At 43.7% G+C, this 26,069-nt stretch overlaps 1 protein-coding gene across 5 annotated transcripts in view; it reads right to left on the bottom strand.

Annotated features, from left to right (window-relative positions):
• Positions 1–26,069, bottom strand: part of ITPR2 (inositol 1,4,5-trisphosphate receptor type 2) — a 1,555,333-nt gene that overhangs the window by 1,266,552 nt on the left and 262,712 nt on the right. For all 5 annotated transcript variants that reach the window (XM_086920227.1, XM_086920242.1, XM_086920233.1 and 2 more), the window contains exon 2: positions 19,609–19,679. In XM_086920227.1, the coding sequence (XP_086776353.1) occupies positions 19,609–19,679 (71 nt within the window). The remainder of the gene's footprint in view (positions 1–19,608; positions 19,680–26,069) is intronic.

Here is a 26,069-nt window from a genome sequence, read left to right as displayed (position 1 = left end):
CCTGTTGTAAGGTGGTCGAAGTGCGCTGTTTGTGCTTTGTGAAATCGTGTGGGAGAGATTGCTTTAACCTTAATGTTTGGCTGTGATGTAAAACGCCAAAAACGTATTTCCAAAGTGGGGCTTGGTTCTTAAATTGTATGCTATACACTCGTGTGGCATTTGTTTTGTCCATTTTAAAAAAATCTAATTTTTATCGTATACTGCTGTGAACACTACTGCAATCTATTCTTAATCATCGTGTATTGCCAGCTGGTCCCCGGTCCGCCACGGCTTTTGCCGGTTGTTGCGGAGGGACTTTCAGCAGTGTAACACATCGCAGCGTCAGCAGAGCTGCCCCGCCCCTCCCTCCTACATATCTCCCTCCACAGCGCGGACGCGCGCAGCGGCGCGCCGGCAGCGCGCCAAAGGCAAGCCCGTCTGCGCCCGTCCGCGCCAGGACGCCGCCTGCCGCCACCACCCCTGTCCCTTGTCAGCTGCTCAGCGGAAGTCCCATCCATCTGCTATAATGTTCCAATACTCTCGGGAATAACTACTTGCTCTCAATCCCAGAAATGTACCAAATACATGTAAAGCTCAGGATGTGCATAACATACGGAGGGCCTATACTTGTAAACCCACTGTCCCCTCTACATCCTCACTCGGCAGGGCGCGCTCTGTCCCTGTGAATTCGGACGTAATTAAAGGATGCACCCAGATATCCGCCCTATACCTCAACACTAGATCCATCCCTAAACATGCCCTTGAGGTATGGAGCCTCCTAGACCAGGAGAGGCCTGGCATCTGTTTCTTTACCGAAACCTGGCTACACAGCCTCGCCTCCCCTGACGTGGCTACTGCCTTTCCCCAGGACTACCAGCTTATTAGGCAAGACAGAGATGATAGGAAGAACGGAGGTGTTGTAGTGGCGGCTAGATCTCACTTTTCCATCACCCTTCTTGAATCTTTTGCCAAACCGATCTTTGAAATACTAATAGTCAACATCATGCTTAATAAAACCTCACTGGGAAGGGCAGCCCTCGTCTATAGACCACCGAGAGACAAAACTAAATTTGTCAATGCTCTTCTCAACACTTTAGCCCCCATGTGTTGGCCACAGATAATTTTATCTTGATAGGCGATTTTAATTTTCACACTGAACTTATCCATGATGATATTTGCCATCTATTCTCTACCTTAGAAACACTCTCACTCGCTCAAAGAGTCACCGGACCCACTCATCAAGCGGGACACACTCTCGATTTGATTTTTACCAATCTCTCCAACTTAAACTGTGAGCCCCCACTACCTATGATGTGGACTGATCATCATCTTGTAAAGTTTAACTTTTACATACCAACTGACTCTAGACCTCTTAAACGCTCAGATACTAAATCAATACGGCCCTGGCGTAAGCTGACCTTAGAAGCTTTTTCTTCTGCTTTCGTCCCCCCTAACCCTAACATTACAGACATTAATTCAACCGCAGTCCAGTTAGAAGCATCCATTAGGGGTGCCCTAGACACGATTATACCTGAAACCATAGTTAAGGTTAAATCTATAGCATCACCTTGGTTTACAGTCGAACTCAAAGCCGACAAAACTGCCTGTAGAACGGCAGAAAGATTGTGGAGAAAGACTGGAACCTCAGCAAATCGTCTGAACTACAAACGGGTACATGCTAATTACTTGAAAAATATAAAAGCCGCCAAATCTGCTTACCTAACGTTAAGGATAAAAAAAGCTGCCAACTCGAGCAAAGAATTATATAAAATAGTTAATGAATTCACTTCCCCGCTGATGGTGCAGTCTGAATTTGTGCCCACTGCTCCGTGGGTTGACTCACTTGCTGTTTATTTTGATAATAAAATCAAGACCATCTACTCCACATTTGTTGCCCCCAAAACCGATACCTTTCAAATCCAAGAGGCCCCTTCTTGCCACCCTCCCACTCCTGCCCATACCAAGTTTCCTTCCATTTTGGAATTTGAGCATACCACTACGGTGGAAGTGTTGGATACTCTCCTGAAGGTAAAATCTGGTTCCCCCACAGACTCTTTGGTCCAGCGTAAGTGCAATATGATCTTTCCATCACTGATTAGCTCCCCTACCGATATTTTTAATGCTTCATTTGATCTTGCCAGGTTCCCCAGCTGTTGGAAGGTGGCCCAGATTAAGCCTATTTTTTTAAAAAACAACAGTGACCCTACTATCCTGTCAAATTACAGGCCAATCTCACTCTTGCCTTACTTTGGTAAGGTATTGGAGCATCTTGTCAACAAGCGAGTCTCAACATTCATAGAGGAACAGGGCCTTCTCGTCCCCTCTCAGTCGGGGGTCCGGGCTGCCCACAGGACCGAAACTGCTGTGGTAGAGGTAGTGGACAGTATCCGCCTTTCTCTCGACCGGGGTGAGTCTGCCGTTCTTGTCCTACTGGATCTATCGGCTGCCTTTGACACCGTCTCCCACAGTATTCTTTACCAACGACTGTGGGAGATCGGTGTTGGAGGCAAAGCCTGTGCGTGGTTTGAGAGCTATTTGGCCACCTATGCAAAAGTTGACACTCTGGAATCCAACAAGATTCCCCTCTCCATCGGAGTTCCTCAAGGGTCGATTTTGAGTCCCCTGCATTTTAATCTTTACCTTACCCCCCTGGCGAATATAATAAAGTCATATGGCTTTTCCACAGTGTCCTACGCAGACGACACTCAGGTGTTGATTACCTGCAGTATGGACTTTCTTGACACCCGTTCCAGATTTCAGAAATGTATGATTGCCATTAAGGACTGGATGAGTACCAACAAACTCCAATTGAATTAAAGCAAGACTGAAATAATGCTGTTTGGTAAGGCCAATCAGATATGGTCACAAGACTGGTGGCCGCAAGAAATGGGGCTTTGCCCTGAACCAAAAGAAGTGGTTCGTGACCTAGGAATCATGATTGAACCTACCCTGCCCATGAAGTCCCATGTGAATCTAGTGTCGCGCACCTGCTATGGCATCCTGTGCTGGTTGCGTAAAATATTTAAATGGCTTCCCCTTGAATCTAGGAAACCCTTGATTCAGGGGCTCATTATTAGTCGTTTAGACTACGGCAATGCCCGGTTTGCCTCCATAAATGAGTGTCTCTTGACTAAGTTACAAACAGTCCAGAATACTGCAGCGCGCCTGGTGCTTGGCTTGCCCCCCTAGATCATCAGCTCTACCCAGCCTCAGGGAATTGCACTGGCTCCCGGTGTGCCAAAGAAGCCACTTCAAGATACTTAGCATTGTCCACAAGCTTCTAACAGGAACTGGTCCTTATCTAGCTAAGAAACTGGTCCTATATAATCCTTCCAGAGTTCTAAGATCCAGTTCCAAGTGTCTCCTGGTTCAACCAAGGGCCAGAACCACGAGAAATGGCTGTCGGGCCTTCTCTTATATAGCCCGCTTCTTTGGAATAAACTGCCCCTTCACCTGTCATCCATCTCTAACCATCAGGCCTTTCGTAAGGGTCTGAAAACTTGGCTCTTCCCTCATTAACCAGCGCCACTTTCCTCTCAGGGTCGTTGTCATTCTCTGCCAAGCGCCTCGAGACATTTTTGGTGATTTGCGCGCTATATAAGAATCTATGACTATGGCTATGACTATGACTCTGCTCCAATCTACCCTGTCTACCCCACTCCACTCCAGTCTAATCTACGCCAGTCCAATTTACCCAACTCCAAACTCCACTACAATCTAGCCAACTCCTCTCTGCTCTAATCTACCCCAGTCTACCATGATATACTACATTCTAATCCAACCCACTCTACCACAATCCATTCCAACCCACTCTACCACAACCCATTCCAACCCACGTTAATCCACTCTACCACAATCCATTCCAACCCAAGCTAACCCACTCTACCACAATCCATTCCAACCCATGCTAACCCACTCTACCACAATCCATTCCAACCCACGCTAACCCACTCTACCACAATCCATTCCAACCCACTCCACCCCCCCACAATCCATTCCAACCCACGCTAACCCACTCTACCACAATCCATTCCAACCCACGCTAACCCACTCTACCACAATCCATTCCAACCCACGCTCACCCACTCTACCACAATCCATTCCAACCCAAGCTAACCCACTCTACCACAATCCATTCCAACCCACGCTAACCCACTCTACCACAATCCATTCCAGCCCACCACAATCCATTCCACCCCACTCCACCCCCCACAATCCACTTCACCCCTCTCCACCCCTCTCCGCCCCACTTCACTCCAATTAACCCCACTCCATTCTATCACAATCGACTCCAATCTCCCCACTACACTCAAATCTAACTCACTCCAACCCACAACAATCTACCCCACCCTGTTCCACACCACACTATTCTACCCCTATCTACTCCACTCCAATCTACTGTACTCCACTCCACTCTACTGGTATCTGACCCACACCCCCCTACTCCCATCCAGCCCAAACCTTTTTAATATACCCACTCCAATGAACCCCAATACAACCGACTCCACTCTAATCTACCCCACTGCAATCTACATCAGTCCAATTTGACCCACTCCATTCCACCACACTCCAAACTCCACTACAATCGATCCAACTCCTCTGCCCTCTAATGTACCCCACTCCACCATAATCTACCCTAATCCAATCTCCCACAATCTGTCCCACTCCAATATGAAATACCACATTCCCATCTACTCAAGCCACCCCCAATCTACCACATCCTACACAAACATACCCCACTCGTATCTAACCGACTCCACCCCAATCTAACCCACCCAACTCCACACCAATCTACCCTACTCCAATCCATCCCAAACTACTCCACTCCAATCAAACGCACTCCACCTCACTCCACTGGGTTCTAACCCCACACCACTCTACTCTACTCCACTCCCATCCAAACCACTCCACACTACCCCACTACACTTCAATCTACCTCACCCCAAACACTCCCACTCCATTCAGCCCACTTCAATCTACTCCACTAAAGTCTACCCTACTCTAATTCATGCAATCAACCCCACTACGCTCCAATCTACCCTTCCACTCTGCCCCAATCTATCTCACTCCACTCCGATCTCCACTCCAATCCACACACTCCACTTCACTCCAATCTACCACATGCGACCCAAATCTACTGCACTCCAGTCTACTCTACTGCACTCCAGTCTATCCTACTGCACTCCAGTCTACCCTACTCCACCCCAATCTACCCCATCCAATCTGCCCCATTGCAATTTACCCCAGTTCAATCTATCACACTCCAATGTACCCCAATTGACCCCACTCCAATCTACCCCAAACCATTCTATCCAACTCCACTCCAATCTCCTCCACTCCTATCTATCCCAGTCCACTCCAATCAAGTCAATATACCCCACTCCAAAGTAACCCACAATTTATCTCACTCCAACCTACCCCACTCCACTTCAATCTACCACGATCTACCCCACTCAACCCCAATCTACCCCAAGCCACCCAAATCTACTTCAACCCAATCTAAACCAATCCAGTATAACAAACTCCCCCACTCTAATCTACCCCAATCGACTCCACTCCAATCTACCACACAAATTTACCCCACTCCACAAATGTACCCGCCCCCACCCCAATCCACCTCACACCAAACTATTCCAATCCATTCCAGTACCATAATCCGCCCACTCTACCCCACTCCACTTCAATCTACCAGAATTCACTCATCTACCCCACTCAAATCAACCCCACCCCACTCTTCCCCAATCTATGCCACTTCACCCCAATCTGCCCCAATTCAGTCTACCAAACTCCCCCGCCCCAATCTACTCCACTTAAACCCACTCTGCTGCATCCCAATCTACCCCACACCACTCCAATCTACTCCACTCCCCAAATCTACCCCATTCCACCCAATCTACTCCACTCCATTCTGCCCCACTCCATTCTATGCCAATCTACCCCATTGAACTCTACCCCAAACTACCTCTCTCCACACCACAACTTTTTTGCCATGCTGGACAGCAGTCACACTGGTGTAAATAATGCCTAAAATACATTGCCTAAGCTAATAGCTCTCATATAGGTAAGGCCTGTTGGCTTTGCCAATGCCTATTTTTTTTGGTTAAGACCTCCATGAGAGTGCATGCGTTTCAAAGACCTTTCCATCGGGTTGTGGTTAGGGCACAGTGGGTAGAGCTGCCGACTTGGGAGCTGGGATTGCAGGTTAGGGTTTCAGAGTCGGCAAAACATCCTGTGATTCAGAGCAAATCACCTAATCTCGCAGAGCTCATGGAGAGCGCATGGATACCCTCTCAGGCGATAAGCTGCACTATATAAATCTACAAACTAAACTAACCTCTGTGCTCCATGTTGCTCTCTCCCTCATGTGCTTCCTTCTTGTTTAACTCCGTGTTGCTGTCTCCCTCAACTGCCGCTCCCCATTCCCCTTTTGTTGCACTCTTCTTGATAAGCTCCTTTTCCCCTCCTCCCCACCCTCTTTATTTTAATCCGCCACCCCTGCACGCACACATACGTCATCATGCATACATGTGCCTACAAAATGATGGCGTCATCGTAGCAGCCATGTGATTGTGCCTTCTATTTAGGTCCGATGCATCAGAGCATCATCAAAGGGCTTTAGAGAATACAAAAGGCCCCAAAGGCAAGACTTACTGGCTTAGTTGTTGTTAAATGTTTTTTCCACACTGCAGATCTGGTCTTGAGCTTCTATGCAATACACTCCGCCCAGTTATTTTTCTTGCAATTTATGGGCTTCTGTGAGAATTTTACTGGGGTCTAAACATAAAAGCAGGACAGCTGAGTAAAGCTTGGGCAACCTTGTATATGTTGGGCAGGCTGATGTTACCATGCTTAAGTCACTCGAATTCTCGGCTAGATCCCCCTCTGCTGGTAAGAATTAATGCGGTGGTGAGGAAGTCAGCCTCAGTGGTCGCAGGGTCTGGTTCCTGTTTTGAGTGGGCAGCTGTCCATGGCAGGACTCCAACACCTCAGGGTACCTGTTGCTCCTTGAACTTACTAAACATCTATGTGCAACACTGTCAGCAGGTGATTTGCATTCTGGGATGTACTGCCATACTTATGAAAAGGACCCCAGCTAGAAACATGACCAAAGAATCTCTGCAGGATTAACATATGACAGAAAATTAAATCCTGAATAAGGCAAATGAAAACAAACAAATTCCAGCTTGCTCCAACAGGAAAGTAAGGACAAACTACAACAATATCACGGTGAGTTGGGTCATTGTGGCTACGACCTTTCCTGTCCCTGGTGAACAAAGGCTACCTAGAACCATAATATACGCAGAACTGGAAGCCACAACTAGGGCAGCAAGGTATTTACATGATTTCAAAATGAGGCAACGGCACCAGTTACTTCACAAACCGCATTACCAAAGTTTGGCCAAGATTGAAAATTCTTGTCATCACTAAAATGCAGGCGTCAAACAAACAACTGACACAACTTTGGTACACCACAACTTAAGATAATAAAGAAGGCCGGGATCCCTTTAGTAGCATCATATGAACGTTATTTTGACAACCATTTGACAGCTGTGGCTTTAGTTTGTTCTTTTCATCTCAGACGCCGGTTTTATAGCCACAAAGTAACAGCGAACTAGTACTGGCGCGTGTCCAAAGCTCTCGCTGTTTGGTTAGTTGCACCCAGCAATGAGCGCCTGCCTTTAGAAAGAAACTGTGCGTAGCATTAGCAAAGCAAACTCGCTGCACTGCAGACATGTTTGCTCAGTTTCCAAAGATGGATACGAACAATACAACCCACATAATAGCCATGGGTGCGCAGTGCGCCGTTAAAGAAATGTTGCACGAGTCACACTTTGAGTTTATGTAGTAAAATAAACTCCTTTTATGTCCATATAACACATCTTGAATAAGTCATATCAACTCCATTTGAGTAAATCATGGATCCTTGAGTAAATCATGGATCCTTCTCTGGGCAGCAGGGTTAGTCAGTCTTCTCTGTTCATTCCTGTGCGAATAACTCACAAGAGGTGGAAGGTGCAGGATGACTTACTTTAGCTTGTAAAGCAATCCCAGTAACACAATACTGACAAATTATCTTTATATTCAAATTAGCACCTGGCCAGTTTTGATCCTATTTACTGTTTACAGGACTACTCTATGTCCTATCATCTTTAGATGCTGTACTCCACGTACAACATTAAAAAAAATTGAATTATCTTTAAAAAGATCATTAGGGTCCTCACCCTACACTCGTTTCCATATGTCATCAACATAACAAATGTGTATCCTTATCCAGGGGCGGCTCCTCGGCTGAGGGGGAGGAGCGTCGCCCCACTGCCATGCAGCAGAAAAAAAAAATGTATAATAACGTTACATAATGTCCCTTATATCTCCTACAGCTGTGCGCTGCTCATAATCTTTATACACCGAAGAGGAGTGAGAAGTATAGGCTTCCCTATTTTTCTATGCAATAAACACAAGGAGATGGGAGACCCAGTTATTTTGTGACAGTGTCTGTCTTGCCTGTATCCGAGACAAGTGAGCGTAATGCACCCAATTTACCTGGGTGCATTATATATATTCCTCACCCATAGGTACCACCTGTGGCATGCTTTATCATTGGACCCTCACCCAGACACTGAACGTAAATGGGTGGGCTTGACACGTTTGTAAGTGGGGCTATTTGAGTGGTAGCTTGTTTCCTTCCCAGTGAAAGAATTGGCTTGGTAGTTTGGTTTGCCCTGTTCCCATAATACACTGGGCCAGGGACAGACTAATTTGCATATAGCCAGGTTCTGAGCTGGGATGGTGCAGTGAGCTAAAAAACGGTGTTGGATTAAGCCCTGATCTCCTGACTGGGTGAGAGTATTCTGCTTAATTCAGAAACTCTGTCCATCACCACCCCCTGTTGTTTAATCATTTTGTCCACCATAAGCGTGGAAGGGTATACTCAGACGTGAGTCCCTAGCTCATTGCACCATCAGGATTCAAGCAAGCCGGGCCGAAGACGGCTGAAATGCCAGAAACCGGTCCCCGGTAGCTTGTTTCCTTCCCAGTGAAAGAATTGGCTTGGTAGTTTGGTTTGCCCTGTTCCCATGATACACTGGGCCAGGGACAGACTAATTTGCATATAGCCAGGTTCTGAGCTGGGATGGAGCAGTGAGCTAAAAAACGGTGTTGGATTAAGCCCTGATCTTCTGACTGGGTGAGAGTATTCTGCTTAATTCAGAAACTCTGTCCATCACCACCCCCTGTTTAGCTATTTGAGTGGTAGCAGTGAGTGAAGGCAGTGTTGAGTGAGTGTGGTAAAATAGATAGATATAGTTTCATTTTTCACACCATCTCAGAGAAAGTTTACTGTCTGAGAAATTGTGAAGCAAGCACCAATTAGCTGGGTGCATGATGCTTACTTGGTCCCCTCTCCTTGTGTTTATTGCATAGTAAAATAGGGAAGCCGAGGATATACACTTATCATATACTTCTCACTCCTCTTCAGTGTATAAATAATAACGGTTTGGCCAGCAAATCAGTTTTCATTGCAAAGCATTATATTAGGGCTATTTCTGCCACTAAGACCTCCTCCTTGATGGACTGGAACCAGCACCTCCCCTCCTCCCCAGAGACCCTTAAGGGTGAGTAGTCGTGCTTAACAAACCAGTGATTGATATGACCTGCTCAAGATGCATCAGTCCACAAACCCAGGACAAAAAAGTGCATCCTTTCTTTCAGCAATAGAACAATAATATTTATAAAAGGAGAGCAACTTGGAAACCACCCGAAATGTATATGGTTAATGGGATTCTCTGCCATATTCTAAATGCATTGTCTTTGATCAATTACCATATACATCAATTAATTGAATTATCATTTATACTGACAAGTTAAACAAATATTGGATTGTGGTATGTATGTGTGATGGATGTATGTAGTGAGTATGTTGCACAAATCATTGTTTCTCTATAAATGTATGCTCAAAATGTTTTTATATTTCCAACGAAATCTTGTATAATAAATATTTTTGTATTTTTCTAATTTTTAGTGTCACTACTAATATTGGACATGTTCTGATTTTGGTTTATATATTGAATTGAAGTTGGCCTAGAACATTTACAGTATAAGGGAGAGCATGCCTACATGAACCCACTGGACATGAAAACCCGTGTAATCAAATATGAAGTAATATCATCAGCCAATATCCTCATCTTGGTCTCATCTGACTGGAATATTTAGCAATTTCAAGGCATAACATCTTGACATCTTTTCTAAGACAAGCAGAACATGTACAATCAGGAAGCCTGCTGTAACATAAAACCTATACACAGATCCACTCTCTTAGGTCATTATCAGAAACAATACTGCATGTCTCATTGGCGTTTATATTCAAAAGATTAACTACAATTTGCCATAGCTAATGGAGCAGAACCCAATTGTGAGGGAACAAACATGCGACCTACTCACTAGGCAACAATTGTGCCCAACTAAGCTGCGACATGTCGGGCATCTGATCTGATGATGACAGTCTTTGTGAACAGTGCAGTAAGAAGCATATCTTACAGTATTGACATATCTCACACAGACACTCTACTTTGATTACATTGCCTTAACGGAATATGGCCAAACTTCTTCAACTCATAAAACCTTTCAATACACACAACAGGTCAAGAAGCCTCAAAACATTGGTAATGTCTAACTTAAAGCATAACGATCAAGTAGGTATAGAAGACTATTGCTAATGGAAACACTTCACAGCATTCCTGACAAAGTACATGAACACAGAAGACCCAAAAACTAACCAACTAAACAGGCAGCTCGATTTCGGAGCTCTCTATCGCTGCTTAAGCAAAGTAACATTTTCCTCGCTTCCTCGGCTGAACCAAAGAATTTTGCAACATTGCAAGTTATGAGCTGGGCGTCCGTTGCAATGTTGATAATATAAACGTGCAGAAGCAGGTCTTTGTTTTCCCGTGTTTTTGCATTAATAAAACATATAATTTCCTCTGTGCTACAAACTGTAATTTACAGGCAGTGAAAATAACCTGCAAGCACGTTCTGTTTTGAAATTAACAATGCGATTGGTGCTGTGCATGTAACTTTCTAGTGTTGCCTCCTTATGCAATCTCACACCATGAAATGTGTGCTTTCAGTGTCCAGAACATTGTAAAAGATGTGCCATTTGGGAGGAGTCCGCTTATTATGCTTTTTATTTCAGTAGAGATTCCTTTACTTCATGTTCATTAGCTATATGTTGTTTATGAGATGCTATGGGCTAGTTAGACATTACCCTTAGCTTTATTTTAGAGTTTTTTCGTTGCAAAATTGTACGTTTTTTAAGTGTTGTGTTTTATTTTGGAGACGAATGAACTCACTCGCTCTCATTTCTCATTCTCTTTTATTTTTGATAAGAAGAGTTTCCACATGATCTTTTATATCAGGGCGTGCTAATGTTATTTTGATTATTTAACAAGCGTGCTGGTGCCTCTTTATATTCTTAAAGGCACATTGCATTCTATTAATGGCCTTATATCCGATTTAACTTACTTTTTCCTTACTGTATTAATATTTGAACAAACCTACAAAACAGAGGACCGACGAAACCTAGCTGTGCACATGTTTTTACTGATCTTGGATGAGAATTTATCAGAGAATCCTCCTTTCCAGCTACTGACTCTCTTAGATTGGGGCATCAGCGCCCCCAGCAGCCCCAGAGGAGGGCAGCCTTGGCACACCAGCAGTACTTTATTTTTATTATTTCATAAGTGCTCCTTCAAAACCAGCAGGAAACTCAAGCGTTGTATTATAAAAGGCAACATTTGGCCCCATTGAAAAAACAAGAACCCCGTTCTGAATACTCTAGGGATGGCGGAACTCACTCGCGTGGCTCTGCCTGCGCCCTCATGGTATGAACAATAGCCAAAGGGCAGGGCATATTCATTTCCCTGCTGTGGCACTTGAGGTCTCTGGTAGGGCCGTGCAGTCCTGGCAGTAAGGAGGAAGAGGCAGTAAATACACTGAGTGGTGTCAGTGAGTCTCTGGGAGAGGGAGTTGAAGAAAAAAAAACCCATGCCATTCACGTAGGGTTGTCTGTGGCTCTGACTTTTGGCAACACAGAGAAAGTAGCAATTAAGTCATTTCATCAAAGGAAGCTTGTTAAATGTAAACAGCTCATAGTAGTGTATAATTAATTAGTTCTTGTACTTTCTTGTACTTTGATCCCTTCACTTAGCCACATTTACAGTCCTTAAAGTTATCTTTAAAGTCCTGTAGGATTGGGAGCACAGCTGTCAGCTTGCTGGATTTAATACTATCCCTGTGCATTTTCTTGCTAAGAGGGGGATAAAATCAATTGGTGAAAACTGCCAGGAAATGCAATACCCCAAACTGCCACTTCTGTATCTCTTTAGAATAAGTCGGTGTGCTTGCATAGACAATGCATGTCTCATGGGCAGCAATTCACCAAAATACCAAATGTAGAGGAAGTGGCATTGCATACCCTTTGACCTTAATGACATCACAGGAAGTCACATCATATCATCCTTGCATCTGCTCTTTTCCAGGGAGGATTGTCACACGACCCTAACATCACAAGTGACATTGCTGAAGTGCCATATCAACTGTATGATTAGTATTATAGAATAAAACAGAGAAATGTCTATTTTAGATAACACCTATATTATGGTGCTGACTTGATCTTTGAACATTTTGGGGTGTAATCCTGGCCCTAAATACATATTGTTTGTTATTCAGCGCCTTGAGACCTACGGGTGATAAGTGCGCTTTACAAATACTCCGGTTATGTTATGCTAAATTGTAATGAGCGAGCAAAGTGACTAAGCCAGACCTTGTCTAGGTGGTTTCTCCTTCCTGAGCACATTTGAAAAGAATGAGGTGAAATAGTGTATTTTAATGTACAATTTTCACATAAATTTTATAAAACGCCACAGAAGTTGAAAGGTCACTCATTAAATTTTAAAATCCTTTCATGGTGTGCCACAGCAGTAAAACTGGATGCTCCTCAAGTATTAATCCCATTTTTTTTTAAATGTGGTATGAGTACCCCCATATGTCAATGATTATCTCCATTGCACCAGGTTTTGTCATGGGTAGCTCCATATTCCCCCCCCCCCCAAAAAAGTCATAAAATAGGTCAGTGGCAGAATTTTTAAATGTATGCCGACCACATACAATAGGAGGCTCTTATGTAAAAAGCGACCTCAGTTGGCGTAGCTAGGGGATGCGGGGGGGGGGGGAAAGGCTGTGTCACTGGTGGCCCATTGCGGCCGCGGTGGCCTTTATAACTTATTTGGGAACACAGTGCCCCAAGTAAGTTATAAAAGCTGCCCCGGATGCAACAGACCTCTAGTGCTACGGTGACGGCCCAGTTCGAAAATACAAAGCTGCGCACCTGAATTGCCAACAGTCGGTCCCGCTTTGGTAGGTGCTTGATTGTTGTTGGTGGTGGTCTGAACCAGCCTCCAGGGCCGTCAATCTTGTAGCGCAAGAAGGCTACCAATGACGGCCCTGGGGTGACATTTTGGCCAGCCCTCCCATTGAGAACGTAGCAGTGACGCGTCACGCGCTTCACCACTACACTCTTGTGAGAAGTCTGGCTGCTGCAGAAGTGATTAGTTAATCGAAGTTCGACCCAACCACCCCTCCTGCCATAGAGACCCCGGAGCGACGAGTGAGGTAAGAGGAGAGCTGGAGCAGCAGGTTCATTTTATTTATTTATGCGTTTTTATATAGTGCGGACTGTACCCGAAGGAGTCAGAGTGCTTCACAATAGGAACAGTAATGATACATGAGGAGAACATTACAATTGAACAAAATTACAAAAGCAAACGTTAAGTTACATGAGGCAAAAGTGACAATTGAGCATGTATCAAGAGCAAACAAAATACAAGAGGTAGCAAAAGGAGCATTACAGGCGGAAAAAGTGACATGTGTGCAGGTTACAAAAGCGTACCAAGTACAATTAGAGGTATAATACTGAAATATATGGAGGCCACTCAAACACAAGAACAATCGTTACTTAGGCAATGGTGGAACTTGTGCAAGTATCAAAAGCAAACAAAATGTTAGAGGTAGCAAACAGTGTGTTACAAGAGAAAAGGGACGGTGCACGCTACAAAAGAGTACCAAACACAGGTACAAGGATACTACTGCAATGAATGGCAAACACTCCAACCACAAGAACACACTGGGAAGGCACTTCCATAGTCATGGAAAATAGAATTTTCAGTAAAGGGAGGTCTTCCTTTAGATGATAGAGAGGGCATGAATTAATTTTGGAGGTGTCTTTGGAGGAGGAGAACTTTGAGGTCGGTTTTGAAGGCCTGGTGGAGGTTGTGGAATGGGAGGAGAACTCCAACGGTTCTGTACCCACAATTTTCAGACACCTGGCCTCGGGCGGGGCGTCAGAAGTGGGCACCCCGTGAGTAAGGGAAGCAACCGCAAGACTAGGCTCCATCGCTGAGGAAGGCTGTCACTCACAGGCTCGGCAGCCCTGCCCTGGCGCTGCCTCCCAGCCAGTGTCTCTCTCGGCAGTGGCTCCCTTCCTGTGCCCTGGGTAGACTTGGGGGTAGGTTACAGGCTCAGCCCACAGGACAGCCGGCTCTCAGCTCCCACCATTAGCTGCACTTCCCGCCTTTGGGCCACCAGAGTAGGCTTTGTATCTGCTCTGTGTTGGCAAGGTGGAGCTGACTGACCACATGCGGTTTTTCCGAGTCCCCAGATAGATCATGCAGTCTGTGTGTTCTCTTTTGTACTGCCAGTCATCGGTGTAGCTTTGTATGTACATGTAACTTACATGATCGAGGTAACGATTAGCGGCGATACTACGTGCCTCTCGGACCTCTTTCAAGTGCTCGCCGTCCTTTTTCCCCAGCACCCCCATCTCTCCCCCATCCCAGGGGCGGCAATCTGAGGGATAGCCCCGGACGCCACAAGCTCTAGCTACGCCCCTGACGTCAGGCCAACATTTTGTCAGGGTTGCCATCCTTTCATATGCCATGTCCACCTTTATGACAAGAATGACTTCCATTGTACAAGTACCAGCATGTTGCTACTGGGGTTCACACATGAAGAATTTCTTCAAGTATGCCACTATTTTTCCCAGGGTAGCCTATCGCCCATGAATTACCTCTGGCATACCAGTACCAGTAATTTACCAATGTTGCCTCCAATAATTAACCTCATCTGCCAGTATTTTGTCACAGGTGTCTGTCATGCAATGAATTGCCATAATTATGCCTATGCCAGTATTTTTCCCTTGGTGTCTCTAAAAGACTTGATTCAACAACTAACTCGCAAGCATCACATTCTTGCTCCTACTCATTGTCTCACTCACATTAACTCTTACATCTCCTTATACTCTTGTTCATTCTCACTCACTAACTTGCATCCTCTCTAAATCTCATTCACTCATACTTACTGACACTCAGGTCCAGGTTTACTAAAGCTTTGCACCAAGTTTACAGCACTTTTGTGACGCAAACCCAGTGTTAAGTGTTAAGGTGGGATTTCCTATCCAACATAAATCAGGATTTACACTGGATAGTATTCAAAGTAACACAAATTTGTGTTATGCATTGCCTTCTGTCAAGGGAACATTCCCATGTAAACACCCATGGGTTTTGACACTGATCCATAACTACAAACACGGGTAGACATGATTTCTATCAAAATCTTATGACTTCTCAAGGCAGGCATAACAAGGAGAAATGATTTCGTTTTTCCTCGTTTTTCCAACTTTGTATCTGTGCTGCATTGTAAAGCAGACCTATAAAGTGAGAAAGCCTTCAAGCATAGTTTATTTTACAGGACTTGCCCTCTTCCAGTCCAAAACCTATGCTTCAGAGAATGCACACTCCATTGCACTATGGCGCAAGGGTGGGCGCGTTGGCGCACGGCTGCCAAGAGTGCACCATATCTTATTAGAAATGGCACATTTTATCTCTCTCCCTTTGACGCAAGTCAGCACAGCAACTTTGGAACAGTATTGCCTTGTGTCAAAGAATAGGACATCTGGGCCTCAGTCTCACAGACTACCTATCATTGACTGTCACTTTCACATACAGACACACAGGCTCCCACATACACACACACTCACTTAAACAGACTCATTTGCCAGCATGCATACATCACACATTGAAAATCATTTTTACTTACAACAGATGCCATCAAAGGTCCCGTTCTAGCTAAGTGTGTTCCATTTTTTTTATATTAATAGTGTACGATCAATTATTATTCACTATTACTGTATACTGAAAAAAAGGCAGAAAATAAGGACCGTGAAGCCACTCCTGTGTTCTTGGCACCAATTTTGTCACCTCTGAGGCTAAGGGTCACAAAGGCAGGGTCAGGGGCAAGCCAGAGGATGCAGCTGCAGACCCCAATCGACGTGGATGGCGTGCCTGATTTGCCATGCCAATGATTTCATACTTTAGATTAAGCAAACATTTGGTTTGCTTAATTAAAGTACCCTTGATTTCAAATCAAAATAATATGTAAAATCGTTATTAGAAAGCATTTAACTTCCACTTAAAAAACACAAGGTCAAACAGAGACCTCATCGGTGTACTTAATGAAGCTACTTGACAACTGGGCCCGTGCAATTTTTTTCATGTTTTAAGTGCTGAGGAAAAGATCTACAGGAGATTACAAGACCACCTTTCCAATGGAACAAATAAGACAATCATGGCTCTCCTTAAAATGGAAGATGTTGAGGCTATGTTGATTTTCAATGATGACCATAGTCTACTGAAGCACTGACAGAGAATTGCACTACTCTACTGTCCTGGTGGAGAGGAGTAGGTTAACCTGCAGATCTGTTTCAAAATGAAGGTGGAATCATTTTTCTGGAGTGGTCATTGAGAAGCAAGCCATGACGGAAGGATTTGGGTGTGCTCATATAACATAAGGTCGGCTTCACCTCAGACAACCGCTGGTCAAGGTAGAGCAGACAAAAGTAACTAGTTTCAGAAGTCTGCTAAAAAATGTAGACAGGACTAAGTCTGCCTTTTACAGTTATGGTCTTTAAGAATATAATTTAATTTATTTTATGCTTAACAACTGAGACCAGGAATCCATAAGAACCAACACTGTGCTCCAACCCCACCGTAATAGAATGGGCAAAGGGGAGTGCAATCCCATGCCTCTTAGTGGTGAAAAGTATGGACTGTAAATGCATGCTGCTGAAGGATTAATAAACACTGAATATTTAAGACATGTCTTAGATAAAATCTCGAATCTTGCAAATCTGAGTAGATATCAAAAGGCAGAAAGTGAGCACAGAAAGAATCCAATAACTACCAGAGAAAAGGAAAGGAATGCACAATTCTCCACCCTCTCCTCCTGCTTTTCCAGCAGCTCTAATCCAAATAAGAGCGGTTTACTTTCAGTTCTCTTTATTAAGAAGTCCAAGTTTGATCCTGAATTCGGCAAATACATTTAAATTCCAAACCATAGGAATTTTGTAAAACACATACGAGAGAGACATTCCACCGGGACATCAGGAAGCATGGTTTCTCTCTGGGGAGATACAATTTTACTTAACCGTGAAAAATGTTTGCTGTGATACTCAATTAGTCTGTTTGCACATACACATACACGTTGAGGAATAAATGATTTGGCTAGACTCTCTTTCTTATCAGTCATTTTCAACATGTAATAAATAGCCCTAGCTAAGCAAATCTGTCTCAATTGCCTGATACATTTTCCTAATGCCTGGTAGAATTGCGAGCTACCACTCGCCAATATTGTTGTGGAGCATTACAACACAACTAAAGTATAGATATTGCCTTTGTCAAAGCCTGTGCTCCAAAAATTAATGGGTTCTGCCACCAAAGGTAGTGGAAGGTGGGAGGACATTTTGTTTGTGTCCAATTTCCAACATGGAGCCGGGTCATGGGGAAATTAGGGAGGGGTTGGAGGGTTCAGGTGTCCGCCCACAAGTCACGAGGACACACAGAGTGCAGGAAAGGGAACAATGTATAGGAAGTGAGAGCACGAGAGGAGAATGTGATGTGAGGGAACAGAGAGAGGGAAAGAAGATTTAAGAAAAAAGACAAAGCGCCCTACACTTTCATGGAATGCAAAAAGTGAGTCAAATGCCATAGAAATCTGCAAACGGAAAAATAGTTTGCAAAAGAAAACATTCGCCCAAGCAAAATGAGGTTGAAAAGAAAGTGCAGGGACGGATAAACACAAGAAAAACTATGAATCATAAGCGAAGGGCAGACTCAAAGCCCAGTCTAAGTCAATCAACAGCTATGGTGGTCTGCAGTGAAACAGCACAAACAGGCCATTTTACCTCATCCATCAACGTTTAGTGGTTCAGAATTTCACGGGCTATTACTGTGCTCTGATCTACAACGAAGTCAGATTTTACCCGATTTAAACCTTCTTACCACATATAGAGAGATCATTACACCGTTATTGCAGAAGGTGAAAATTAATGAGTAGTAGTACATTTCCATAACTGCAGACTTACCCAGACATATGTGCCTAGAAGTAATAGGGCGTACACCCTTTTGTAATGTTTTGTATGATTGCCTTGGATTGAAGAGACCCAGCAAACGTAAGAAAAGTGTGAGCCCTGTTCAAAAAAAATCTCCTTCCTGCAATTCGCCCTCTTTGAAATCAAATTCGTAATTTCTGTCTGACCTTGCAAGGAATGCACTAATTTGCATTTAGCATTAGCAGAAGCAATTCTATCAGTGCAGATGCCCAACCAGTCTAGGACTACTGCATGTTATGGAAAACACGACTTCACCGTTACAGACCTAAAACAATCCCTCTCTAATATGAAGCAAAAATAATAATAATAAACCCAATGCCGACTGGTACTATCGGAAAAAAAGACTGACAACTTTTCATCTATGCAATCTGATGGAAAATTACACTGTTGTAAACAAGGTACATTGGCGCTTTCAGTGGGAAGCCACTGGCAGAGTCCGTTTTATAGCATTGCTGAAAACCTACGACTAATAAAGACAGCAGCCAACAGCATAAGGTGGGTGTTCACTGACTGCTAGGGTTAAGTCTCAGCTTCAACCAGGAGGGCAGGGCAGCTCTTTGCATATTCATTTCCAGGCAGGAGAGGCCTTTCATTCCACTGGGCATTTCCCCGGTGGGCTAGAGCCTTTGGTGGCTGCTTTTGAAAGCCTGGGACTGTCACGCTCTCCAGGTCCCCAAAGTTAATTACAGCAGGTGCAGGGACACGTCTGAAGGGAGGGGGAGGTTTGGGGGGCGTTAGGAGCAGGGTAGAGAAAAAGCAATTCAGAGAGGGATAAAGAGAGAGAGAATGGTTGGAAACACAGATAGCACAGGGAGAAGGGACGGGGATGATATGAGCACATTTCCCCAATCTGGGCGCGACGATTCCCTGCATTTAGAGGTATCTCAGACACTGATGAGGAGATCACAGCTTGTTAAGCACCCGTCAGTTTGGGGTCTTCCTTTCAAATGAACGGTCAGTCGATTTACTGGTTTGCATATCACCTTTAAATTGTATATGAATGAAAGGCAAATTGAGGTGTGCTTCATTACCGCTTAGCAAGCTACAAAACTCACTAGGTCAGTGTAAAGCGAGGCATGCTGACAGAAGATTTGGCAACAAAACTACACCTGTTAAATCACTTAAATACATACCTCTGAATTTCTTTGGAGGGTTGGTTAGATCTCCCGCTTCGGGCTGCACCACACACCTGTCGTCCACCAACCTAGAGATGAAAAGAAGTTTGATTACCCTGGTGACATTTTTTGCACACTAAAGGTCAAATGTAAACAACTATTCAAAGCATAGAAGAGATTCCATGCCAGTGGGCTTGTCAATTGTCAGGTATCCCAATTCGTGTTCTATCTAGTAGACGTACTTACAGCACTAATATTAAGGCCCCAAAATACAGTCAACGGAACTCATGAAGAACGTTCTGATAGCCTGCGGTGTTCGGTGTTTCACAACTCAAAAACCCCAGCATTTGAGCACACATGTTGCACAATAAAAAAAATGGTAATATACAGGGAAACCTAAGGAGTTAGGCCCATGTGGGCAAGTGGTTAGGCTGGACCCTATTCAGATAAGAAAAACACAAAAATGCCTAAACCACGATTGTTTTTAAACAAGATTCAACAGGTCAAAAACACCAATTGTCTGATTTGACCAGGTATTTTTATTTATACCAACTATTTGTATCTATTTTTTTGAAATTAGACAACTGTACATCTATATATTTACACTATTATACAATGCAATTTACACACAAATAATGACAATACAAAAAACATTAAATGAAATGAATACTAACATCCTACATATAACACAAGACTGTTAAACAAGACCATACATCTATAATCATGTATCTTGAAATTTGACACTTCAATCAATTACAACTAAAGGAGTTCAGTTAACAAATGACAACTATTTGGACCAGCAATTGCTGGTTTAGTGCTTTGAATAACCAAAAGTCCTCCTTTTTAAATGCCGACGCGTTTCGATTCCAGGACACCAGTTCCTGGGATCTCTTCAGGGCGTTGTCATTGTATCTATGGAAGATGCAAATAAAACAAAGTTTTATTCACAACATTCCAGACAGACTTGTCTCTATTCTAGTGAAACTCAGTTGTTGTGCATTATGTGAGGACCTACCAGATGGTTTCAAAAGAGGTGGGAGCTGCGGAATTCATTTTTGTGATTACACAAGCCTTGTCTCGTGAAAGTGCAAACTTTTCCTTGCCTGTTTGGTAATCAACTCCGTATTACATGCAGCACACCATTCTGTTAAGAGAAATGGCTGATATTGTTTCCATGCATTTACTACTGTGTTGCTTCCAGCTTTTGTGAAAATTGATCTCTAACATACCTTTTTTGTCCGCTATTTGCAGGGTTTGGCTGATTAAATTCATGGGCCTCTTAATTGTCAACCTCCCGATGTTTTGCTCCGGCGGGATTGTAGCTGTAAGAATGGAGAATACTTTTGTTGGTTTCTATTTCCAAAAGCATGAGGTTTGACCTATCCTATGTGCCCCCGGTCGTCGCGTACCTTAAGTGTATCGCGATGTCCTTTCCGTGCAATTCCCAAAGCGATGGTAGCTTTCTGTTGGAAGAAACGGTTAGCACGCGCTGTTTTTTAATTAGCCCCAAAGGTCTGCATTGTTGTTCGATGCGAACGCACCTACCTCTCCCTTTGTTGCTGCTGCTCACCTGACGATCGCATCAAGATGGCGGCCATGTGAATTTTGGCTTGTTAAACGTATAGACAAGACCAGTTACATTGCAGGGCATGTAGTCTATTGTTGGTAATACACGTAATGGCCAAAGTTTGCCACTTGTGGAGCGTTAGAACAGTAATGCCGTTCCCGGCTCCATTGTCATATAGTACATGGGGGGAGAGGCTAAAGCACTATTGGCGAATAATTAAAATTGCGGGGCATGTAGACAAATGTTCCCAATGCGTTGGCCGGCACACCTTGTGGCCAGGTTTATTATACATAAGAAACAGCGGCATTCATTTACAAGTTCGACTCCAAGGGCATGCAAAGCTATGGAAGCCGAAGCATTTTCCAAGGACAATTAGGCAAGCATTAACCTGCATTTATTCGCAATGGCCGGGGCTTGTCATGAGTTTCTGAAGGCACAGTAAGGCCTCTCTGCGGAATGCTGTGGGCAAAGGTATACCAGGGAGGAATTATTAAAAGGTTGTAAAGACAGTCAAGGCACCTCATGGACACCCTATTACCACAGGGAGGGATATTAGCTGGCCCCACAAAGGGCTAATGCGTAGTCTAGAGTCTCGCTATCTCAGACAGGCTATTCAGCCCTGTCTGTGTACTATTGAATTTAAGAATCAAATATGCTTCTTTCTGTAGAAGCACTTTTTCAACATTTACTGCATGATTAGATGATTTCAAAGTAAACAAAATTGACCACTTAAGGTCGTTTTCATCATGATTTTTCACCACATAGTGTTCCACCATTGGTGCTGTCAAGACTCTTTTTAATGCTTGATCTATGCTGGCTGATGCGCAAATTGGCCTGTTGGCATGTTTTCCCAATGTATTTCATTCCACATGGGCACTGTATCACATAGATAACGTTCTTGGTCTTACAATTGGAGAATTCGAGAGGTTTCCATTTGGTCCCTGCATGACAAAACTCGCTACCTTCCATGGTGCTGGAACAGGCCACGCAGTTCCCACACTTGTGGTGGCCCCAGACTGGTTTCAGATTCCACTGTGCCAGCAAATCACTTTTCTTTTTGGGTAATGAGACGTCAGCTCTCAATCTGCTGCCCAAGATTTTGATTCTTTTTGTAGGCGAACATGAGGCATTCTAGATTTTCGAGCAAGTGCCAGAAAGGCATTAAAAACCTGGCTGTTTACCAGTTAACTTCGCTGTTCCTTTTATTCTGCAGTTATGTTTCCTCTTCTTAAAGGACCTCTTCGCTAAAGCGCCGGGACACTCCTACTGGAGTAGCCTGCGCTATAGAAGAACCCTAATAACATAACATAACAACAACAATTCCTCAAAACAACTTGCCTGAGTTTGTGCGTGTCAGGCCCAAACGTGGTGACACATACTAGTCTTTCCAGTTCTGGCTTCTTTCTCACTTGGAGCAGACATTCGCGAGGGGTGAAGCGAGCTCTTTTGAACGAGTGTTTCAATAACTTTTTGGGGTACCCTCTCCGTTTCATTTTGTTAAAGAAATTGTGGGCATGTGTCTCAATCATTCACATCCGAACAATTTTTCCTTATGCGTAATAGTTGTCCGTAGGGAAGATTTGCTTTCAAGTTCCTAGGGTGGGCACTTTTGTGGTGCAAGATGGTGTTCCTGTTGGTGGTTTTCTTGTAGAGGGATGATTTCAGCTGTCATGAGACACATGTTTTTTCAACATCCAGGAAAGTCATACGGGTGTTGCTATGTTCAATGGAGAATTTAATATCTCCATGCCTAGTGTTGAGCCATTTGTGGATAGATAGATGATAGATAGATAGATGCCGATAGATGAGCCTGGCTCCCCTGCCACAGGAGCCAAAACGTCATCTATATACCGATACCACTGAATGATATAATGTCTGAAAGGATTGTTAGTCTCCACAAATCTCTTCATATTGTGCCATGAAGAGCACTGCCATCTCTGGGGCATAAGGACACCCCTTGGCAGTGGCCTTAACCTGCATGAAGAAGTCGCCATTGAAGGAGAAGTAGTTCCTATTGAGTGCAATCTCTGCCAACCTCAAGATGAATGAGGTGGGCACTCTGTGTGGCCTTTCTCTTTTGTCAAGATATAGTTCCATCACCTCCAACGCTTCCTCTTGCGGGATCTGCATGTAGAGGGATGTAACGTCCATCGTGACCATTATCTGTAATTCTGGATCAAACTGTGTTCCCTCAACCTTCTACAAAAAGTCTGTTGTGTCTCTTAAATAAGATTTAACTTCAGACAAAAACGGTTTCAAAAAGAAGTCAACGTATTGAGAAATAGGCTCCAAGCAGGAGTCACACCCCGAAACTATCGGGCGTCCTGGCGGGTCATTGAGGTTCTTGTGAATCTTCGGCAGGAGATACAACACAGGGGTTCTGGGGCATTTCTTAGAAAAATAGTCATATTCTTTAGCACCCAGGTACCCCTCCTCTCTGCCTTGTTGTAATATCTCAGAGATAAGCCTTTGAATATCTCCGACAGGGTCCTCAGCTAGATGTCTGTACCATGTTTCGTTATTGACCTGTTTGGCCCCTTCTGCTAGATATTTCTCACTGGACCAGACGACTACGGCACCGCCTTTATCGGCTTGTTTGATTACTATGGAGGTGTCTTCCTTGAGTGCCATTATTGCTGCACGTTGTTTTTGGCCCATGTTTTGTTGCACATAGCTCTTGCCTTTCTCGAGTTTTCTGATAGCTGACAGGAGCACTTGCTCAAAAGCAAAAATTTCCTTGGGAATATTATGATTCGGGACGAATTTGGATTTGTTTCCAAGGCCAGTGACTTCTGTATTTATTGTGGTTGGTTGACTGGCGAAAAAAGCTTTAAGCCTTATTTTTCGACAAAATTCTATGGCTTCTAGTTTCAGCCTGGTAAAGTCAGTCTACTTACAAGGCACAGATTTAATACAGCTGCCTCATCACTGGACAATGTCCTGGCAGATAGATTCACCAGGGTACTAGGACCGCCTATGATTTTTAGAAGCGGTTCCTCGTCTGCATTTCCCATGGCGCTTTGTAACAGACTTTTGGTTGTTGTCCCTGGTCTAAAAAGGACACCTGCTTCTTTTGGTTGTTTCTATTGTCTGACCCAGATGAGTCAGAAGACTAAGTGTCCGAAAAGGTTGTAAACCTGTTCCTCGAACGGCCTTGGTAAGTTGATAGTGCTCAACGAGAATCTTGTTGGGTGTAGTAGACTTCCTTCAAAAAAGGATAAACCTGTTCGATCTTGAATGCTTTTACGTCCCTATCGTATTTGGAACTTTTGTCATTAGTGGTCTTGTCCCTATGGACTCTGATCTCTTTTTCTATTTTGTCCAGAAGTGCCTTGGCGTCAGTCACAACCTGACTGTTTTTAATTGCTTCCGTCAGCTCCTCAATTTCTTGTTCTTTCTTTCGGCACAGTCTCTGTGCAGTTTCAATAGTGTGGACCATAAGGTCGCCGCTGCACTTGGTGTTGATAAAGCTGAAGCCTTTTTTATACTCTGTGTCTTCAATACAGATTACAGGAACATTTTTCACTTGTAAACCCCAAGGGAGGGTGCCTCCCTTTAGGTGTTTCAGGAGGAAATGGCCATGTAACTCTGTTCTCACATGTTTTTTCTGTAGCCGGATCAATTTATCCGATTCATTTTGCTGCTTAGCAGTAGTACTGAGTGTCACAGTAGCGAACGGAGAAGAGTCGATCTAATTTTGAATATGATTTTCACTGAATGACAGTGTGTCCTTTTCTGCCATAATGCAGAGAGACACCGTGTCTCTCAGAGAAGCACTCTATCTTATTTATTGATAGCAAATACCGTGCCCTACAACCTCTCGCGGATAGCAATCCGCCCTAAACTTTGAAAACCTAAGGAGTTAGGCCCATGTGGGCAAGTGGTTAGGCTGGACCCTATTCAGATAAGAAAAACACAAAAATGCCTAAACCACCATTGTTTTTTAACAAGATTCAATAGGTCAAATGGTGTGCAGCATGTAATACGGAGGTGATTACCAAACAGGCAAGGAAAAGTTTGCACTATCACGAGACAAGGCTTGTGTAATCACAAGAATGAATTCCGCAGCTCCCACCTCTTTTGAAACCATCTGGTAGGTCCTCACATAATGCACAACAACTGAGTTTCACTGGAATAGAGACGAGTCTGGAATGTTATCAATAAAAGTTTATTGTTTTCTTTGCATCTTCCATAGATACAATGACAACGCCCTGAAGAGATCCCAGGAACTGGAGTCCTGGAATCGAAACGCGTCGGCATTTAAAAAGGAGGACTTTTGATTATTCAAAGCACTAAACCAGCAATTGCTGGTCCAAAAAGTTGTCATTTGTTGACTAAACTCCTTCAGTTGTGAATTGATTGAAGTGTCAAATTTCAAGATACAGGATTATAGATGTATGGTCTTGTTTAACAGTCTTGTGTTATATGTAGGATGTTAGTATTTATTTCATTTAATGCTTTTTGTATTGTCATTATTTGTTTGTAAATTGCATTGAATAATAGTGTAAATATATTGATGTACAGTTGTCTTATTTGCTGAAAAAAGTGTTCTCATAAAAATTTCAAAAAAATAGATACAAATAGTTAGTATAAATAAAAAAATACCTGGTCAAATCAGACAATTGGTGTTTTTGACCTATTGAATCTTGTTTAAAAACAATGGTGGTTTAGGCATTTTTGTGTCTTTCTTAATATACAGGGAAGGCAAAAAGAAAAATCCAACAAAATGTCTGAGAAGGGTTGGTAGTGAATAGAGAACAGTTAACAGCAGCGGTATGGAGAACTGGTGTGCAGGGGGTGGTAATCAAAGGATGTGACGTTATGGTCAGAGCTCCATACCTAATAAATGAATGTGCCCTTGTGTAGTGTAACTCATGATCACGTAAAACACTCCAATTCCATTGGTCCAAGT

Source organism: Lissotriton vulgaris, chromosome 1_1, assembly GCF_964263255.1.
Source record: "Lissotriton vulgaris chromosome 1_1, aLisVul1.2, whole genome shotgun sequence".
Lineage (NCBI taxonomy): Eukaryota > Metazoa > Chordata > Amphibia > Caudata > Salamandridae > Lissotriton > Lissotriton vulgaris.
This window is presented reverse-complemented; position numbering and strand designations above follow the sequence as displayed.